Source organism: Poecile atricapillus, chromosome 3, assembly GCF_030490865.1.
Source record: "Poecile atricapillus isolate bPoeAtr1 chromosome 3, bPoeAtr1.hap1, whole genome shotgun sequence".
Lineage (NCBI taxonomy): Eukaryota > Metazoa > Chordata > Aves > Passeriformes > Paridae > Poecile > Poecile atricapillus.
In genome coordinates, this window is record NC_081251.1 from 72,754,741 (window position 1) to 72,771,226 (window position 16,486).

At 37.1% G+C, this 16,486-nt stretch overlaps 1 protein-coding gene across 1 annotated transcript in view; it reads left to right on the top strand.

Annotated features, from left to right (window-relative positions):
- The window catches only part of GALNT2 (polypeptide N-acetylgalactosaminyltransferase 2), an 87,036-nt gene that overhangs the window by 32,880 nt on the left and 37,670 nt on the right, over positions 1–16,486 (top strand). The window contains exon 2 of the mRNA XM_058834098.1: positions 15,965–16,055. Within this exon, the coding sequence (XP_058690081.1) occupies positions 15,965–16,055 (91 nt within the window). The remainder of the gene's footprint in view (positions 1–15,964; positions 16,056–16,486) is intronic.

Sequence of the window (16,486 nt, forward strand, 5' to 3'; positions counted from 1 at the left end):
ACCTGGGTGGATCTAAGCAGATAGAAAGGACTAATTGGTTAAAAAGGAGGAGCATTATATTTTATTTTATTCAGAAGATAGTCCTTTTAATATGACATCTGAGGACTGATAGCTTATATTCTCCAGATGACCTTTTGTACTGATTCCCTTGCCCCCTGTATTCCCCCTTCTTGATATGGTTGGGATCCTATTGGTGGTGGAGGTAGGTTCTCCCCAAAATTATTCCTAAGAATTGCAATCAAATATGTAAACTGCTTGAGAAGTAGTGTGCATTTTTTGTTGGGAAGGTGAGCAAGGCAGAAGCAGCATAGATAGTGAAATTACTACTACTGTGGGGACAGTCTTCCTCTTGTACTTCAAATCATTCTATATAGAGAAGTAGATAAAAAAAAAATCAATAAGCTGTTTTAATGCAAACACCCAGTGGAATGCAGCATGATAGCAAAAATCTATTATTTTGTAGGAAGACTGGGCTAAGAAATATAAATTAAAGAAGATAGGAAAAATGTGCTACTTAAAAATTTTCAAGTTGAAGGTGAGAAGATGCAGGCAATAGGTTCATCCCTGTATAAAGCGACACTAAGAAATAAAAGCTGCTGCTTGCAATCCACAAAGCTGAAAGTGTGGTTACCAATGTACTGTTTCCAAATACTATATTCAATAAATATAAATAAGTCTTGAATAATAGTTGGTTAAACTTTGTATCCTTGGCTTAAAAAGTCCACTCTGCTTTTTACTTACAATGAGTTCTCATTATTCTATAAATCCAATTTTATTATTAGTTAAAATACTTCTGAAAAGTGATGTGAAAGACTATGTGAAAATCTAAAACTTGAATTGTGTTATTTTTTCTTCAGTGAGGCTAGCAGCAGTGCTTTGTAGTTAGTGGAATGAACTGATGGTTAAGACAGGGTCAATATCTTCCATTCAAGTGCAGTGTAAACTTCAGTGTATGAGTTTCTCTGTAAGTTTCTTTGCCTCAAGCAGGTTGATTTCATAATTGCAAGATCTTCCTGTGTCCAAAAATAATCAATAAACCTGTCTGTGTGCCCTGCTTCAGGCTTACTTTAACCATGGATTGAACCAAGATCATTCTCCAAGTTGTTGTTTGTAGCTGTGCATTAAATAAAATGTTCCTATTACTGTATCTGAAGACAATTTAAACCAATAGCCTGATTAATAAGCAATTTACTTAAAATGGTTTTCCTTAAAAGAAAACCAATGGCTCTCATTTTAGGTTGTGGATTTTAACAAATATTCAATTTATTATTGTTTTTCACCTACTTAAATATGATTCTAAAATTATAAGTTCCTGCTTATGACTCACAATTCACCTCTTTCATCTTTAGCAGTGGGCTAGTTGTTTTCACTAACTCAACCAGAAAAGAGAATTCTCTTGGTAGTAAGCAGCTTCTACAAAAATGAACACAGTAATTTTGTGCTACAAGTGTTCCAAACCAATTTATTATCTTTCTTTTGCTATGAAGGGAAACTCTTGGCTATTGACTTTAATCAAGGCAATTTTTCTGTGTGTAAGAAAGCTTAGACACTGCTTCTACATAATCTCAGCATTATTTGTAAATATGTCCCATTGCAACAAATGGTTAGCACTGGATATATAGCTCATAGTGGGTTTTTAAGTGTTTTGCCCTGGGTGCTGATGGTAAAGGGGTCACAAGTATGAGAGATTATAAAATTGTTAATTTCTCTGTGTGTGGCTCTGAAGCAGTAGCAGGAAATAGGCAGTGTTTAATAGTGTTTTAGAACCAAATACAACCACCTGGAATGATAATATTTAGATTTTTCAGGTAACACTCGTAGTAAGCAACTCCTTTTTATAATGCCAGCAGTTAACAATGCTAAGGGAGAGGGACAGGACTGGAACAGGTTGTGATGCTGGGTTGAGGAAATAGAGCTAGTGACCTTCAAAAGCAATATCAGAAACAATTGCTGTAACCTACTTCCGCCTGTGTTACAGCTTGATTCAGTGGCACCTGATCAGTTTGAGCACCAAGGAATTCTACTCTGGTTTTAAGGACTGATTAATCCTTTTAGAGGAAAAGAGTGTGAGTGCATGAGTAGAAAGGAAAAAAAGGAAAAAGGCTGGAGACATCAATCAGTATTGCTTGGGGCTGGCACAAAGGTACCAGACACTTGGCTTTTGGAAAGTAGCATTCAGTGGCTGGTGAAGTTAACACGTATCTCCCCCTTCTTAAATTGTTTGTAAATGTTCCTTTATGTGTTTGTGTAAATTTAGGGGATTTTCTCTTTCAGGATTTCCTTTAGTGCTTCTTTTTTTTAGCTTTAGTCTCTACATGTGGATAGTATCTGTCAACAGAATAACACACATTATAAGACCAGGTGATCTAATCTATGTCTGTCTTTATCTGTACTTTCCTACAAGTGAGAAATAAATGAGTTTTCAAGGGATCTATGTGTTCAATAATAAACCTTTAAAAGCTGCTGTTATCTGAAACATATGAATCCAGTAGTGAGAATAAGTGTTAAAGAAGGACTTGGAATTGTTACTTGGTGGTTCTGAAGTTTTCCATCACTTTTCTCTAGGAAGTTTGCGTTTTTTTTCTGGTTTTGCATGTGTGTGTCAGGCTTTTTTATAGGCCTTCTCCCTGACCCAGAAAACTCTTTTGATGGACTATCCTGTTCTTTTCTTTCTTATTAGTACTCATTATGCTTTTGAATCTGTTGCTCAATTCAAAGTAGACTTCAATGTGTCATCTTTGACAAGCTTTTTGAAATAAACTAGATGATGTAGCAGATAAGGGCATATCAGATTATGACTTCCCTGAAGGAAAGGCTGTATTGTGAATTTAAATATTTGTAGCTCCTTGTGGGTTAAGATTAGAAAGCCTAATTTCTGCTGGCCTTAGTTTATAAATGCTCCTGCTTGTGTAGTTCTGTTACCCATTATAGTCTTAACTGAAATATTAAATTCTGGTAAAGGTGCATCTAGGTTGCAATTCAACTATTAATCTGGTTATGTGAGTCAAAATACAAGGAATTTTGACAGATGATATTTACTCATTAGTCTAGAAATAGCTTTTCATTTATTAGTCTGTGTGAAAAATGTGGTACATACTACTTCTCTGAAGCTCAGTTTATGAAGCTTAACTTGTGTGTGATGGCTCAATATTTTGGTGCTTTTTTTTCCCCAAAATAGAAGCAAAATGGGGTAAGGCATTAGAGCAATATGTTGGATTCTAAAACCTGGTGTCTCTAATTTTTTTGACAGCCTGACTGATCTAAAAGTTCAAGCCAGTTGACTGTACCCTCTTTATTTATCCGCACTATTCAAAGCAAGTAATAGAGAAGATAGGATATTCTGACTCATGTAGCTTGCATTCCTCCAAGTTTGATGAACAACTTGTTTCTTATTCTCCAAATATTTTAGGAACTCTCTTATCTTTAAGGACTTTTCTAATCCCTATGACTATTTATCCTACCAGCTAAAATTGAGAATGCTGCTGTGGCTTGGATTCAAGATGGTTATTACTATTGTTTTTCGTAAGTTTTGTGAATTCTTGTTGCTCCTTAGGTTATGTTTTGGTTACTTGTCTTTTCTTCTTAGTGGCAATATATCTCTTCATTTTAGTATTTGCTCTTGTGCTGTTAATGTGATTTCAACTCTTCTCTCTCTTGCCAGAGACCAATTAATTTGACTTTTTTTGTTCTATCATCTAGTGGAAGTTTAAATTACTCGTTAGGGTTTTGTTGTACTTTTGAAAGTGTACTTGGTCTCTTACCCTGTGCCTCCTCCTCAGTTTTCCAGTACAAAGTGACTCTCTGTATATGCACATGTGTATGTTTTTGAGTGTGCATATATATGTGTATATGCACACATGCACATCATGCACATGAGGACAAGGAGTCTTTCTCTTCAAATCTTCATATTTTCTCGCCTACTTTGGGATGACTTAAATGTCAGTATATGGTCATGTATAGTGAGAAGAGGTGGAGAGCTCAGTGTTAAAAATAGTGGGGTAGTATGTGTTGTGAAAACTAGATGATAGCAGTGACATTTTGCTCTTGCCTGTTATATACCACTCATGACTTCCAAACTAGATGATGGCTTTGACCTCATCTTTTGACATTTTTTTACCTTAAGGTTGATATTTCATGTATTCAAAGATATTCTAGAGAATGGTAGCTCATAAAATTCTGCAGAATGGTTTAAATTTTGACTGGGATGTTTCTAATAGTTTGAGTTAGGCAGCTTGAAAGTGGAGTCTGGGTTGGAGTAATTTTTCTTGTTGAAGTCTTTGGAGCTGTTAAATTTCTAGACTTGTCGTTATTTTGGTAGGTTTGAGAGCAGCACAAAAGCTTTCTGCACTGCACTTGGCTTAGAGTCATGCTTGGATCAGGCTTTAATTCGGGCTCTCCCCCTCTTAAGTCAGTCTCTATGATAAGGGCTCTTTGTGGAGGTTGTGTGAGATCATCACTAAGGGTGCACAGTTGGTGGCCTCTCCTCTGAGAGACTGCAGATGAATAGGCCGTAACTTCAGCAGACTTGAGCCCCCAACCTTTTCTTGTTAGGCCTTAGCATCCAGGAGGGGGGTTTCCCTCTCTCTTTAGAAGGAGTTTAACACCAGTGTGCTTGCGTAGTGTGAAATTGCCTTGCTGCTTGCATGTGTGCAGAATTCCTTGAGTGCCTCAGTAAATTGCCCAGTCTTTTCTAAACCTTTTTTCCCTATTGTTTTTCCCATTAATAAGTCCGTGTGTTTTTAACTTTGTGTGCTCCCAGCACTGATAGATATATCTGATACACAGTGGGAATATTGAATGTTCTGCACACATGACCTAAATTGTATCTAATGGGCTCAATTTATCCTCTTGGTATAAAACTTGCCTAAAATTACTGCTCCCCTCTGTGCCTTACAATCTGCCTTTGCTCAGGGCTGAACTAACAGTATCTGAGCTTGAAGGACTACTTTTTCTGTGAGTACAGACAAACTAATGCAGCCCAGATTGGAGGAAAGGCAGTGCTATGTGAGAAGTAGCAAGGCAAAATGCCTGATTTCCTGCCTTGAAGCTCAGTGGTCAGTGTGTGGTTGAAACTTTACTAAGAGTGCTCTAACTTAGCTTCCTGTAATAGCATTAGCTTGAGTGTTAACCTCAGCAGACAAAAAACCTCCAATTTTTTTATTTTCCAGTGGTGCCTTATTGCAGAATGGTGTCTTCCAAAGGAATCACGTTACGCAGTTTTGTTCTGTGTTGAACAAAGATACAAAGATCTACATTGCCTACTTCAGGTGGATATCTTAGTACTAAAATTTGGCAGAGAAAATTTGAAGTATAGATGTCCATTATCTCAGTAGTGATTAGTGTTTCTTCCTTGTGATGAAGAGGTCTATCTTGCACACTTCTTGTCTTGTTTGTGTGAGGCATTTGTTTCATTATGGGATTGAGTTTTGATTTAGTAGTCCAGACTATTGCAGATGAATGATGCTGTCTGGGTCTAGCAAAAATCAAAGATGTTATTGGCAATATCTGTGTGAATTTTGTAGTATGGTGCTTTTAATGTTTATTGCATTAGTAGACATAATTTTCTGCCAGAATTTTTGAGCTGGATTAAAACTTTACTCTAGCTGTGGACAACATATATATATACACACAAATATATATATGTATATGTATTATTTATTTTTTTTCAAAGCCTGCAGTTAAACACAGATGCCAAAAAGCAATGCTATGTGTACTGTCTCATGTGCCCAGAGCTGCAGAGACCTGATCATAAATCCTAGTGTTGGGATAGAGGGAAAATATGCAGAGAGTTATTGGAGGCAAAAGTCATCTGTCAAGCACAAGCTTTCTCTGAAGGTTATTTAACTAGAGGAGTTACCAAGTAATTTTTCAGATTCCTGGGATGTATTGCATCTCTTTGTGTTCAAAGATGACCTCCTTGAAAGAGGTGTAATGAAATGGTTTCCTTGTTTTTCAGTGCCTTGATTTCTGAATCTGAAGATTAACCTTTTTCCATTAAAAAAGTCAAGATTTTTCAATCAGTCTTGCTTTTTTTTCCCTAATGTTTTCTTAGAGACTTACACAATGCCCTTGCATTCATTCTACAGAGAAGTTACAAGACACAGCAACTTTAATTCCTTTGTCTCAGTCCATCTTCACTTTCCTTATGTCTGTGGTAACCTTCCATTATGGCTGAGAAAACGTGGTATGATGTTGTCTTGCTTTATTGCATTGTAGCCCTACAGATCTCATCCAGCAAAACATTCAACTTGTTAACTGCATTTTTTTCTTTTTCCTTAATGCAAGATAGTTTTCTTAGTTTAACAATTTCTGTGTTATTTTGGTGTAATACTCACCTTTCCCCTTTGCTAACAAACTGTAGCTGTGACTGCCACAGCAGTTTTGGTTTTAGATGTAATTGAATTTCTGATACCTTTTTGATCTTGGTTACATTTGCAGGTTTAAATATTTGTAAAATAAAATTAAGCGAGAAGGGTTTCATTCCAATTGCTTTCTATTTCTGCTCTTTGTGCTTCAAGAGGCATATACAAGTCATATGGACTTTTTTTCTTCCATTCTTCATTCCTGTTGCATCTATTTCTTGTATTGCTGGTGGGCAATTTTCTTATTGTTTCATTCAGATGTATATAGGTGGAGACTTGCAAATGCCTATGTTTTTGGAGTACTTCAGTATACTTAAGATTTTTAGATGCATTCATGTTGAGTTCTGCTTACTTATTCAGTACTTTGCTTTTATTTCAATTACTCAACTTCAGTTCCCTGGACTTCCAGAAAATGTAGCACTTTATCATATAAGTAAATATTAAAACAAAATTTTGCTTTCTGTGCTTTCCCCTTTCTTCCTGTGCAAATGCTTTTTTTTTCTTTTATTCTTTAGAGAGTCTTTCTTTAAAGAGCTAAGAGCAAGCAGTGATGAATTTGAATTCAAAGAGGATTAGGGGTAGGACTTTGAAATGCAGACTAATTCATCAGACACTTCTGATATTGTAGCATTAACAAGAGGTGGCATTAAATCATGGCTGAGCATTTGTTGAGTAATTGCCTTCTTTCAAGAAGGAAAATTTGTAGTGGTTTTGAGTGATGGGTGGTTTAATGTTGTAACTAAACTTGTAATCCTTTTCTTGTAATGGGAACACCCCTTTCAGCACTTTTTTCCCTGCTGCCCTAGCTGGGAATGCTTCCCTTGCATCCAGTACCTCAGATAATTTAGCGGTTGGATTTGTGGTTTAAAAAACCCCACCCAGTGAAATGATACATCCATACCCCTCCCCAGCTCGCTGTCAAGTCAGCCAAATGAGTGCCACAGCGGAGTCTATAAGGGGAGCAGCAGGGACAATCCAGCAGTTTGGGATAGAAGCGTGGTGAGGTGTGAACAGCCCCTGTCAGCAGCAGCTGCCTTGTCAGAGTAAGCAGCACCAGCTCCATGCTCGCTTTGCAAAGCATTGCAGCAGTTTAGGATGATGTTGTCCTTCTGCTTTCTTCCCCTTGTTGGACTAGTAGTTCTATGGGATCTTTCATCTGCTCTAAGTAGAATCAATGGGGATTGTTAAACAGGAGTTTTGTCTAATCTCATTAATTTTTTGAATGACATGGTTTCGGTATCCCTTGGATCTGAATTGGGGCCTGAGTATTTGTATTAAGCTACTTGAACGTTTGGGTTTCACATCTTGGAAAGCGCTCAAGTGAGAAATGAATATGCACGGTAATTCTCAAGCAAGAGCTATGGACTTTGAGAGAAACATGCTGGGCAGATACTGTCTGCGTATCAGGCCATGTCCTGTCTGGAAGCTGCTGCTATTTTCTCTTCCTTTCCCCAATCCAGAAACTGATCAATTAACACTCCTCTCCCCCCCTTCCCCCCCCCCCCCCCAAAAAAAAACACCCCACCACCAACAAAAACCCAAACAAAAAAGAAAAATATTACTTGCAAACATTAGAAGTTATGGGATAGGCATGCTAACATTATTGCTGTTGCCTATGCCTATGTATCTACTTCAAAACTTTTAAACTCACATCACATATGACCAAATGTTCCTTGGAGGTTAATATACTAGTAAGATGTTTTTAACAAGTTGCAAATATTAAAGTTTTGTTTCTAAACCCTTTTTTGCTGTTGAAGTTTTGGGGTTTTTTTTGCTTTCGTATCTCTAACAGATCAGATCAATCAGCTCCTTTTGATTGATGATGATTTCTGATTACTGTATTGTTTTTTTTCCCCAGTCTAGTATAATTAAAAGAGAAACTTAAACACCATTGCTGCTGAGTGTGCACTTACTGTATAAATCATGTAACTGTGTCTGCACTGACAAATACTTCTGGAGTAGAAGGCTGTTTTCAACATTCATTTAAAAAAACCCCATGAATTAACTTTTCAAGGAAATGTCTTTTGTCACCATCAATATTTCCTTTTGGAAACTAAAATTCAGTGATAATAGCCTTTGATGTCATCCTTAATTTAAATAATTACTGCAGATTATTTTGTGTGATTTAGGTTGTGATGTTTTATTTTCATAATTTGTGGCAGGTAGTGCAGACATGTGAGTTTTTGAGACATGATAAATTTATCCAGAAATCCTGGATTCTCTTTGTGACCTGCTGCCATTCTTAGAGATGCTTATTCCTTGCTTTCAAAGCTGCTGGTGCACATGAGATTAAACCCTTCTATAGGTCCCAGTACCCTTATATGTTTCTCCTACTCCTCTTCCCTCCCCTCTCTTCTTGCTGCCTATCCTTGTACATTTATGCAGCTTCATGAATTGTGAGGATTGAGTGATCTTGGAAAAAACAGTAAAGCCTTTTCATGGCTGCTCTGTGGTGTTTTTGTCCATTTCTGTTCTGTCTGGTGTATGAGACCTTCCCCTTGCTTCTGCTGCCTCTCTGGAGAGGTGACAATCGAGCCAGAGAGACCCATTTGGTTTTCTGCTGCTTGGGCACTTAACAGCAGGTGCTGATTCTGCTTCTGTCTGTGGTGGCCTCTGTGGAGATCTCTGGTTGGCAGGGCTTCTTTTGGCATGGAAGACTGACAGAAGTAGCCTCTAGCAAGAAGATGTGTTCTTACCCACACTTTATCTGTGTGTGGGTGTGTGTGTCATTGCATTGTCTTGGCTGTCAGTCTGACAAGCACTTTAGCTCTAACACTGTTTTTTCACTGTAGAGCTCAAGGAAATTAAAGGGATGTTGTAGTTTCTGGGTTTTTAGTTTCCTCTTTCTGACGGTATATTAGATTGGCAATTTTGTAAGGCAAGTAATATTTAATTCTTTGCTTTTCTGGTAGGTGATAAGGTTGTCCCACTTAGTTTTGACTTTTATCACTGAGGTGGATGAAGTCTCTAGGTGGAAAGGAACATGGTTCATTAGAGGCCACCTGGAGCTGGGTACCTGAATTCTCACCAAGCTCTAAAAGTGTTGCAGGTTTGGTTTTTTTTTAATTTATTGATAGGTACTTACAGAAAATTTTTTTTTGTAAAATGCTGAAATACAATCTTAAACTGTATAGCATTTGTGGGCTAATCAGTTAATCCAATGTATGTTATACCAGTGTGGCTATTGAGGAGATAAGTCATGCTATTATTTTTAGGGAACTAATGAAAATTTGAAGATAATCTGAAATGTACTTGCTTGCAAATCTTCATATTTAATAGCTTATCTATACTTATTTCTTGAATAGCCTGACCTGCCCTGCTTTGGGTTTTCTGTTGCTCCTTGGCTTTCGTCTGTTGTGTCTAGAAATTAAATTGAACCGGAACTTCCAGTTGATCCCAATTGCTGTACAAATAAGTCTTCAACTGCAAAGTTTCATCAGTCCTTCCTCAGAGAATATGAATACTTGTTTTCCAGAAACTTCAGATAAAGCATTATTTTTGTTTAATCTATTCTAGGTTTAGAAAATGCCATGTTTTGTAGTTGTTTTAGTGCTTCAGGTAATGCCTGTAAGCTACAAAAAATGTACTTTACACTAAGCAAAGGTAACATTTACAGAGATGGTAGGACACTAAGGCATTTAATTTTGTCTAGAGAGTACAGCTTATAGTAATTGCCATTTTCAAAATGTTTTGAATGTATTTGCTGAGAGTATATCTAAACACATTTCCTGTATGTATAGCCATCAAGGTGTAATCTTGATGCTTTTCCCTGGCTTTTTTTGTGAATATAAAATTGTCTTCTTATGAGAGCTGTGTGTCTTCCTCCTGCTGGAAGCTTCTATTTTTGTTCTGAGTACTCAAATATATGAAAGGAATGTGCCTTTGACAGCAATTTACTTACACTGAATAAAGTAAGAATGAAAATTAAATCATCTTCGCTGTAATAATTTTTGACACTAACAGTGATAATCAAATATTGCAAAATATATAGTTTTTCAATGTTTTTTCTATTTATTTATGCTACACTTCTTGGTGTGCTTGGAAATATCTGCTTTAGTATGCTAAGCAGGTTGGCAGTCAGGGGAAATTAATATTTGTTTGTTTATGGGATATTTCCTGCTTGTCTTTTCTGTAAGAAGCAGCATTCCAGGCATTTTCAGAGGGTACTTTATCTCTGTTTTGTACAGAATGCTTTTGCTGAGGAGGGAAGAAGTGGCTGTCCCATCATGTAATTACATTAAATTGTTAGAGTGCTTGCCTGGCACGCAGGAAGGCTGGATTCATTTACTGCAGCAAGAGAGACTGGAGTTGTGTTTCTGGAGATTCCTTGGGAGGCACAGCGAGTTCTGGATCAGAGAGCAAACTGAGCTGAACACTGCACTCTGCTGAAGGTCCTCCTGTGTTGGAAGGAACTGGTGCTTCAGAGCTTTGCTAATGTGATAGATAATTAAAAGATTGTAAACTGAATTGGGGTGAGACGAAGGGGCACATATTAAATACAGAGGGAGATACTAAGTAGTAGCAAAGAAGCTTGGGCTTAGGCTTTGTCAGTGTCTTAGTCAGCTGTCTGATTCTGCTTGGCTTTAAGTCCTTTTCTGAGGAGGCGCCTTTATGGTTGGTTTAGGGATGTAAACTTCAGCAGGCATTACACTGCTGCAGCACCAAGTGCTGCTCCACACAACATGGAAGTGCTTCTGCGTGTCTGGTCCCAAGTACGTGGTCAGAACAGAAGTGTATGAAGTCCTGTGAGGAGTTGCCTTGCAATGAGAGCCCCCCTTCAAAATCATCAATTGGTTTGACTGATCTGTACTGCTGGATGCAGCACAGCCTTGTGTTAGGCCAGCTGGATACAATAATGCTCTTTGAAGGTGCTGCCAGTATTTATTTTCCTCTTAGAAAATCACCAGTAGAAGAAAATCTGTCTGCAGCAGCCCTCGCCTAAAAGCAAGTTCTGAAACTGATATTAAGCCTTAACATGTATTTTTTCTAACAAAGATTCATTTCTCAATTATTTTCTCTGAACGTCTACCTGTCCAGGTAGCACATAACTCCCAGCCATCTCTTGTGCATAAATGTCGCTTGCTGTTCAGCATCAAGAATATGAGACGAATGGCTGGTATTGGGAGCACAAGCAGCTCCCACTTGAGATATTTCCAACCTCAAAGTGCTTTTCAGAGATCTATGTTGAGTTGCTGCTTGTAAGTCTGTGTGGTATCTAAATGCATCTAAGGATGTTTCATGTTGTTAAGTTGTTCTCTTGATAGGAAGCCACCGTGGGGTTGAAATCTCTGCTATAATGAGATCCAGTTCGTAGCAGTTAAATGTCAAATCCGTGATACTTGAAACTATAATTAAAAGGAAAGGAAAAAGTATTGTGAGACAAAAATAAGAAAATCAGTAGTAGTTTAAAGAGTAGCTTTAATTTTTTTATATAGAAGCAATACCTAGGGATTTGGAACCGTTTAAAATTGGTTTTGGTGCCAAATGAAATAACAACTTAGGAAAAATTGCTTTGCAATGTTTATAAGGAATATAATATTCAATGCATACAAATATACCAAAACTAAAGGGAAGTGGTCTGGAAGATTTAATAATGGTAATGAAACTATCCGCTAATGTACATCTGTGTATAATTACAGTTTTCTAAACTCAAATTGAGTACTCTTAAATTTCTCATGGAATATGATCATGTCTTATATATGTGTAGAAATGCTGTAAAAAAATGTTTAAATCCTGCTTTGAATTTGAACTACCTCATCCTTCCCCTGCTGCAGAGCAGCTGCAAATATGTAACTAATCATTTCCTGAAACGGCATTTTTGAGTCTAGTTCTCAGAAGTGGAGCTTGATGTTGCATTTTCAATGTATCTCAAATTCTGTCTTCCTGCTAGTCTTAAATGGAGTGAGTTGAGCAGGAAAAGTGAGTGGTAATAGCAAGGTTTGTCAATAGATGTGGGAGTTCTGAGGCACGGAGAGCTTACAGTATCCTGAAAGAAAAAGTTGCTGCAACTCAATGATTAATCAGCCTAAAAAAACTTCCACCCCACCTTCAGTTTAGTCAATTTACTGTAATGAATTGTGCAAAGTTGTTGCTGCAAGGAATGTTTTAACAAAATATTAAATGTACATCACTTAGTTTCAGAGCTTTGGGAATAGCAAAGGTATTTAGAGACTTGAATTTGAAAATTACATTTAATGTACATTTATTTGTTATGTTAAAAATATTAGTGTAGTGTCATTGTAATATTTCCCACTGAATGGACTTGTAAGGTTGCAGTTTTGTTGCTTTGCATGTCTTCTAGTAGTGAATCAGAAATTAATGGGAAGCAGTGACATGATGTGTAAAATTAAAATATGACAAATCCCTGCAACACTAGCATTTTAGCTGGTGTGCACTTATTTTCTTGTTGATATGTGTCCTGGCCTAAAAAAATAACTGCATGAACTATGACCACAAAGGTTTTATTCTAGCGGTGTTGTGTGTACATCTAATGTGTGGTTAATGGCTCTGCTAGTTGGCAGGTACCTTTTTATTTTTCAACAACTTCAAAATGGTTGTCCATATGCATTTACATACTAAGTTGTAGCCTGAAACTGCCAGCCCTTTTTTAAAAAATGTCAGGCAAATATTATTTTAAAGTATTAGTAGTTTAATATAGAGAAATACAGTAGCCTTTTTAATTGTTATTCATTAAATCTCTCTTGTGCTCTCATGATTAAAGAGCTGTGCCTCCTTTTAAGCAGTTTAAGTTGCTTTCAGTCTGCCCTTAAGCTTAGCTTTCTGTATGAATGAGTTTTGTCAGTGCCAGCATTGTTGTCTTCTACCAAGAAGATTACTCCTCAAAAGCAAGTAGCTTTTTGAGATCACATTAGAAGTTGGGATTTTGTTTCACTCGAGACAAGCTGAAAAAGCAGCTCTGTTTGTGGTGATGGCAATATGGTAATGCCATTCGACCATATGCTTGATTCCTATCTAGCACCAAATTACCATGCTGAAGCAATTTGCAATCAAAGATATAAATAAACTGGTTGTGTTTATGCCTATGGTTTCAATAACTGCTTTTATCTCTTTTTGTGCTCTCAAGTTCTCAGTGAATGATATAACATATTGTTTGCACCTAAATGGTAGGGATTTCCCACATGTACCTTCCAAATTCTTAATTGGATCAAAGTGCTTACTACAGAGTTTTTAGCTAAGTTGATTTTAGAGCTACAAAGTCCTAATCTAGGGCACAAAGTTTGAGGTTAATATCCCTTAATGCCCCATACTCTCCCATCACAGTACTGTTTTATAAGGAGTTCTAGGAGGCAAGTTGAACATCAAGCAATATGCAGTGGCAACTTCCATCCTGGCAGCTTGGCTCACCTGAAAATATCTGAAGGGTGTACCAAGTAGTTTCCTGGACAGGTCAAGTTTTAAGAATTCAAAATGGCATTTAACCATAAGATTTCTGAATCTAACTTTGCCTTTGGTTATTTATGCTTATGTTATAAAAATAAAAAACACAACAGCAACAAAGTCTAAAGTGAAAGAACTTGGTAAATAATTACTCTCAATGGCACATGCACCTCAGCTAGAAGAATTAATAGGAAGGCAGAGTTTTACCCCAAAGACTTAAAGGGAGGGGGACAATGAGGAAGCTCTCAATAGTTTTTGTTTTGTTTAATTACAGGAGAAACCCCTGCATTATTATTTTGATTGTTTAGCAGATGTTTTGCATTTTTCAACTTAAGTGGTTTTTAGACCCATTATAGTCATCTGGAATAGTATAGAGCTTTGTTGAATTTTGCAGCTACAGTTGATACTTGGACTTCAGTGTTTCTGTAGTGTCCTTAAAATGATGCATGAAGCCAAATAATGAGTGAAATATAACTTCTTCAAAACACAGAAAGCATCTGTTTCACTGTGCTGGAGGGACTTAGTGCACAGTGACATATAATTTCCCTCATCAGTGTGAGTCATAAACATTTTCTTAAAATGTGTTATGTGGTTTTGGGAGTGTGTTTTTGTGTTGGTGGGGGTTTTCTTTGTTATTTTTATTGTTGTCCTAAAGCTTTCTTTAAGCAGAGGTATCAATTGACCTCCCCAAGGCCCAGTATCCCAAAGCATGTACAATGGTGATATGTAGTGTAGGAAACTGTTAAAATTCCTTCTCTCTGGGATCCTTGATCCATGATGCTATGAAAAGCATGCTTTAGTAGTACTCAGTTTTTAACTAATTTAGCTGTATTTCTCAAGGGGGGAAAAAAAGCATCTGTATTTAGTTTTTAATTTCAGTATTTTAGAAATCTGCTGCCTTTTTCCAACATATTTCTAAATATTAGTGCCAACTTAGCACTTAGACTCTCAAGCTGAATTTACATTGGGAAGTTCTGAGATTCCTGGGGACAAGCTGATGTGGTGTTGTTTGTGGTTGAAATGCTTCCCAGCATAAGTTTGGCCTGTTCCAACTACTTACTATTCCATCAAAGAATTCCCAGATGTGGCTTAGGAGCTGGGACAGCAGAGGCATTTTCCAGTATGCACTTCCATACACCATCACCCTGCTCTGGAGATTCTGGAAGATTTCCTATAAGAGATGAGAACTGTTCTGCACTGCTTGGCTTCAGTGCACTCAGTGATGACTGTAGGCATAGTGTTCTATCTTGCATGTTGTAGGAAAGGTCTTTTCCTTAGCAGGATAGTGCCAATGTAAGTGGTTTTATAGATGGGACTCCTTCAGTGCAGATTTAGAAAAGGAGACAGAATTTCTTTTGGCAAGTGTGCAAGAACAACAGAAGCTGATGACACTTAAATCAGTTGGCTAAGTGTAGTGTGCAAATTGGCATACAGTCCATGCAGTTGCTAGTTTGGGTTTTTTTTTTTTGTTTCAAAGTCAGCCTCTTCTCCACTTAATCCAAATGCATAATGGGGTAATTCCAGCTTCATATTTTGTGTTTTTGTGGTAAGAATGAAAAAGTGTGGTGGTTGGGGTTTTTTTCTTTCCCTGTTGAAATGAAAATGAGATTTTTAGGTTCAGAATAAATGCTGGAAATTAGAGGAGGGCATTGGTGAAACTATTTGCCCCCCACCCATCTAAATCATCAATATCTCTGCAATCACAAATCCAGCAGAGTTGCCTCTGAGACCCAGAATAAACTCTAATGAAAATAACACATGAAAATATTTTGGGAGTATTTTTCCAGTAGTTAGGATGCCATTCTCTATATAATTGTTAGATAACCTGGTTTCTTTTTTCAAATAACTTTCTATTTAGGCTGTTCCTTGTTAGAGCAGGGCTTTCTTCAGGTCTTTCTTAACATTTTTGCCTGTGTAGCTCCTTGGAACATTACTGATTAAAAAAAAGAATTCCATCTTCCTTACTAAATGTCTTTTTTTTTTTTTTTCAAAAGAAGACATTTTGCATGAATTAACTGTAAAAGTCTGACTCAATTTTTGATCTGTTTTTCAAATAAGGGAGAAAATAATAATTGTTTCTCCTGAAATCCTTGTTTTCTTTGACCACTCTTAAGTTTAAAACCTGGAAAACCTAGTTTGCTTTGAAGATTGAAAACTAAATTAGGATTATTTGATTATTTTAAAGATTGTGTACTTTTTTTCAGGAGGACCCAAATGACATTGACCCCAAAAGGAAAGAATTGCGTGGCAGTGATGGGGAGGACAAGGCACAAAGTGTGGAGACACTACCTCCAGGTATTGCAGTAAGATTTGTTGTGAAATATCCATAGCCATAAAACATTTTTCACTGAAAGCCATAAAACACTACAGTTGTTCTGATTCGAATAAGTCTTTGTAGTTTGAAAGTGCTAGGATTATTTTAGCAACATGTACTTCTCTCTTCTTATAGCTTCAGCATCTTTAAATCTTACCTGCTTCACTGGTCCTTTGAGTTTAAAACAGTAAGGGAGTGTGGTTCTTTGCTAGTATGTTTGTATTGTCCTTCAATAGGTTTGAGATACTGTAAAGGCCTCTGGTACAAAAGTAGTCCATTTCTCTTGGTGGATGATGCTGGCAGGCAACAGACAAGTCACCTTGGGACTGTTATTTTGACTGAAGATTCAGCCAAGGTTCATTCTTCTCTGGGTTTTTTTCCTAGCTTTTGATTTGGCAGTTTTTTCCGAGCT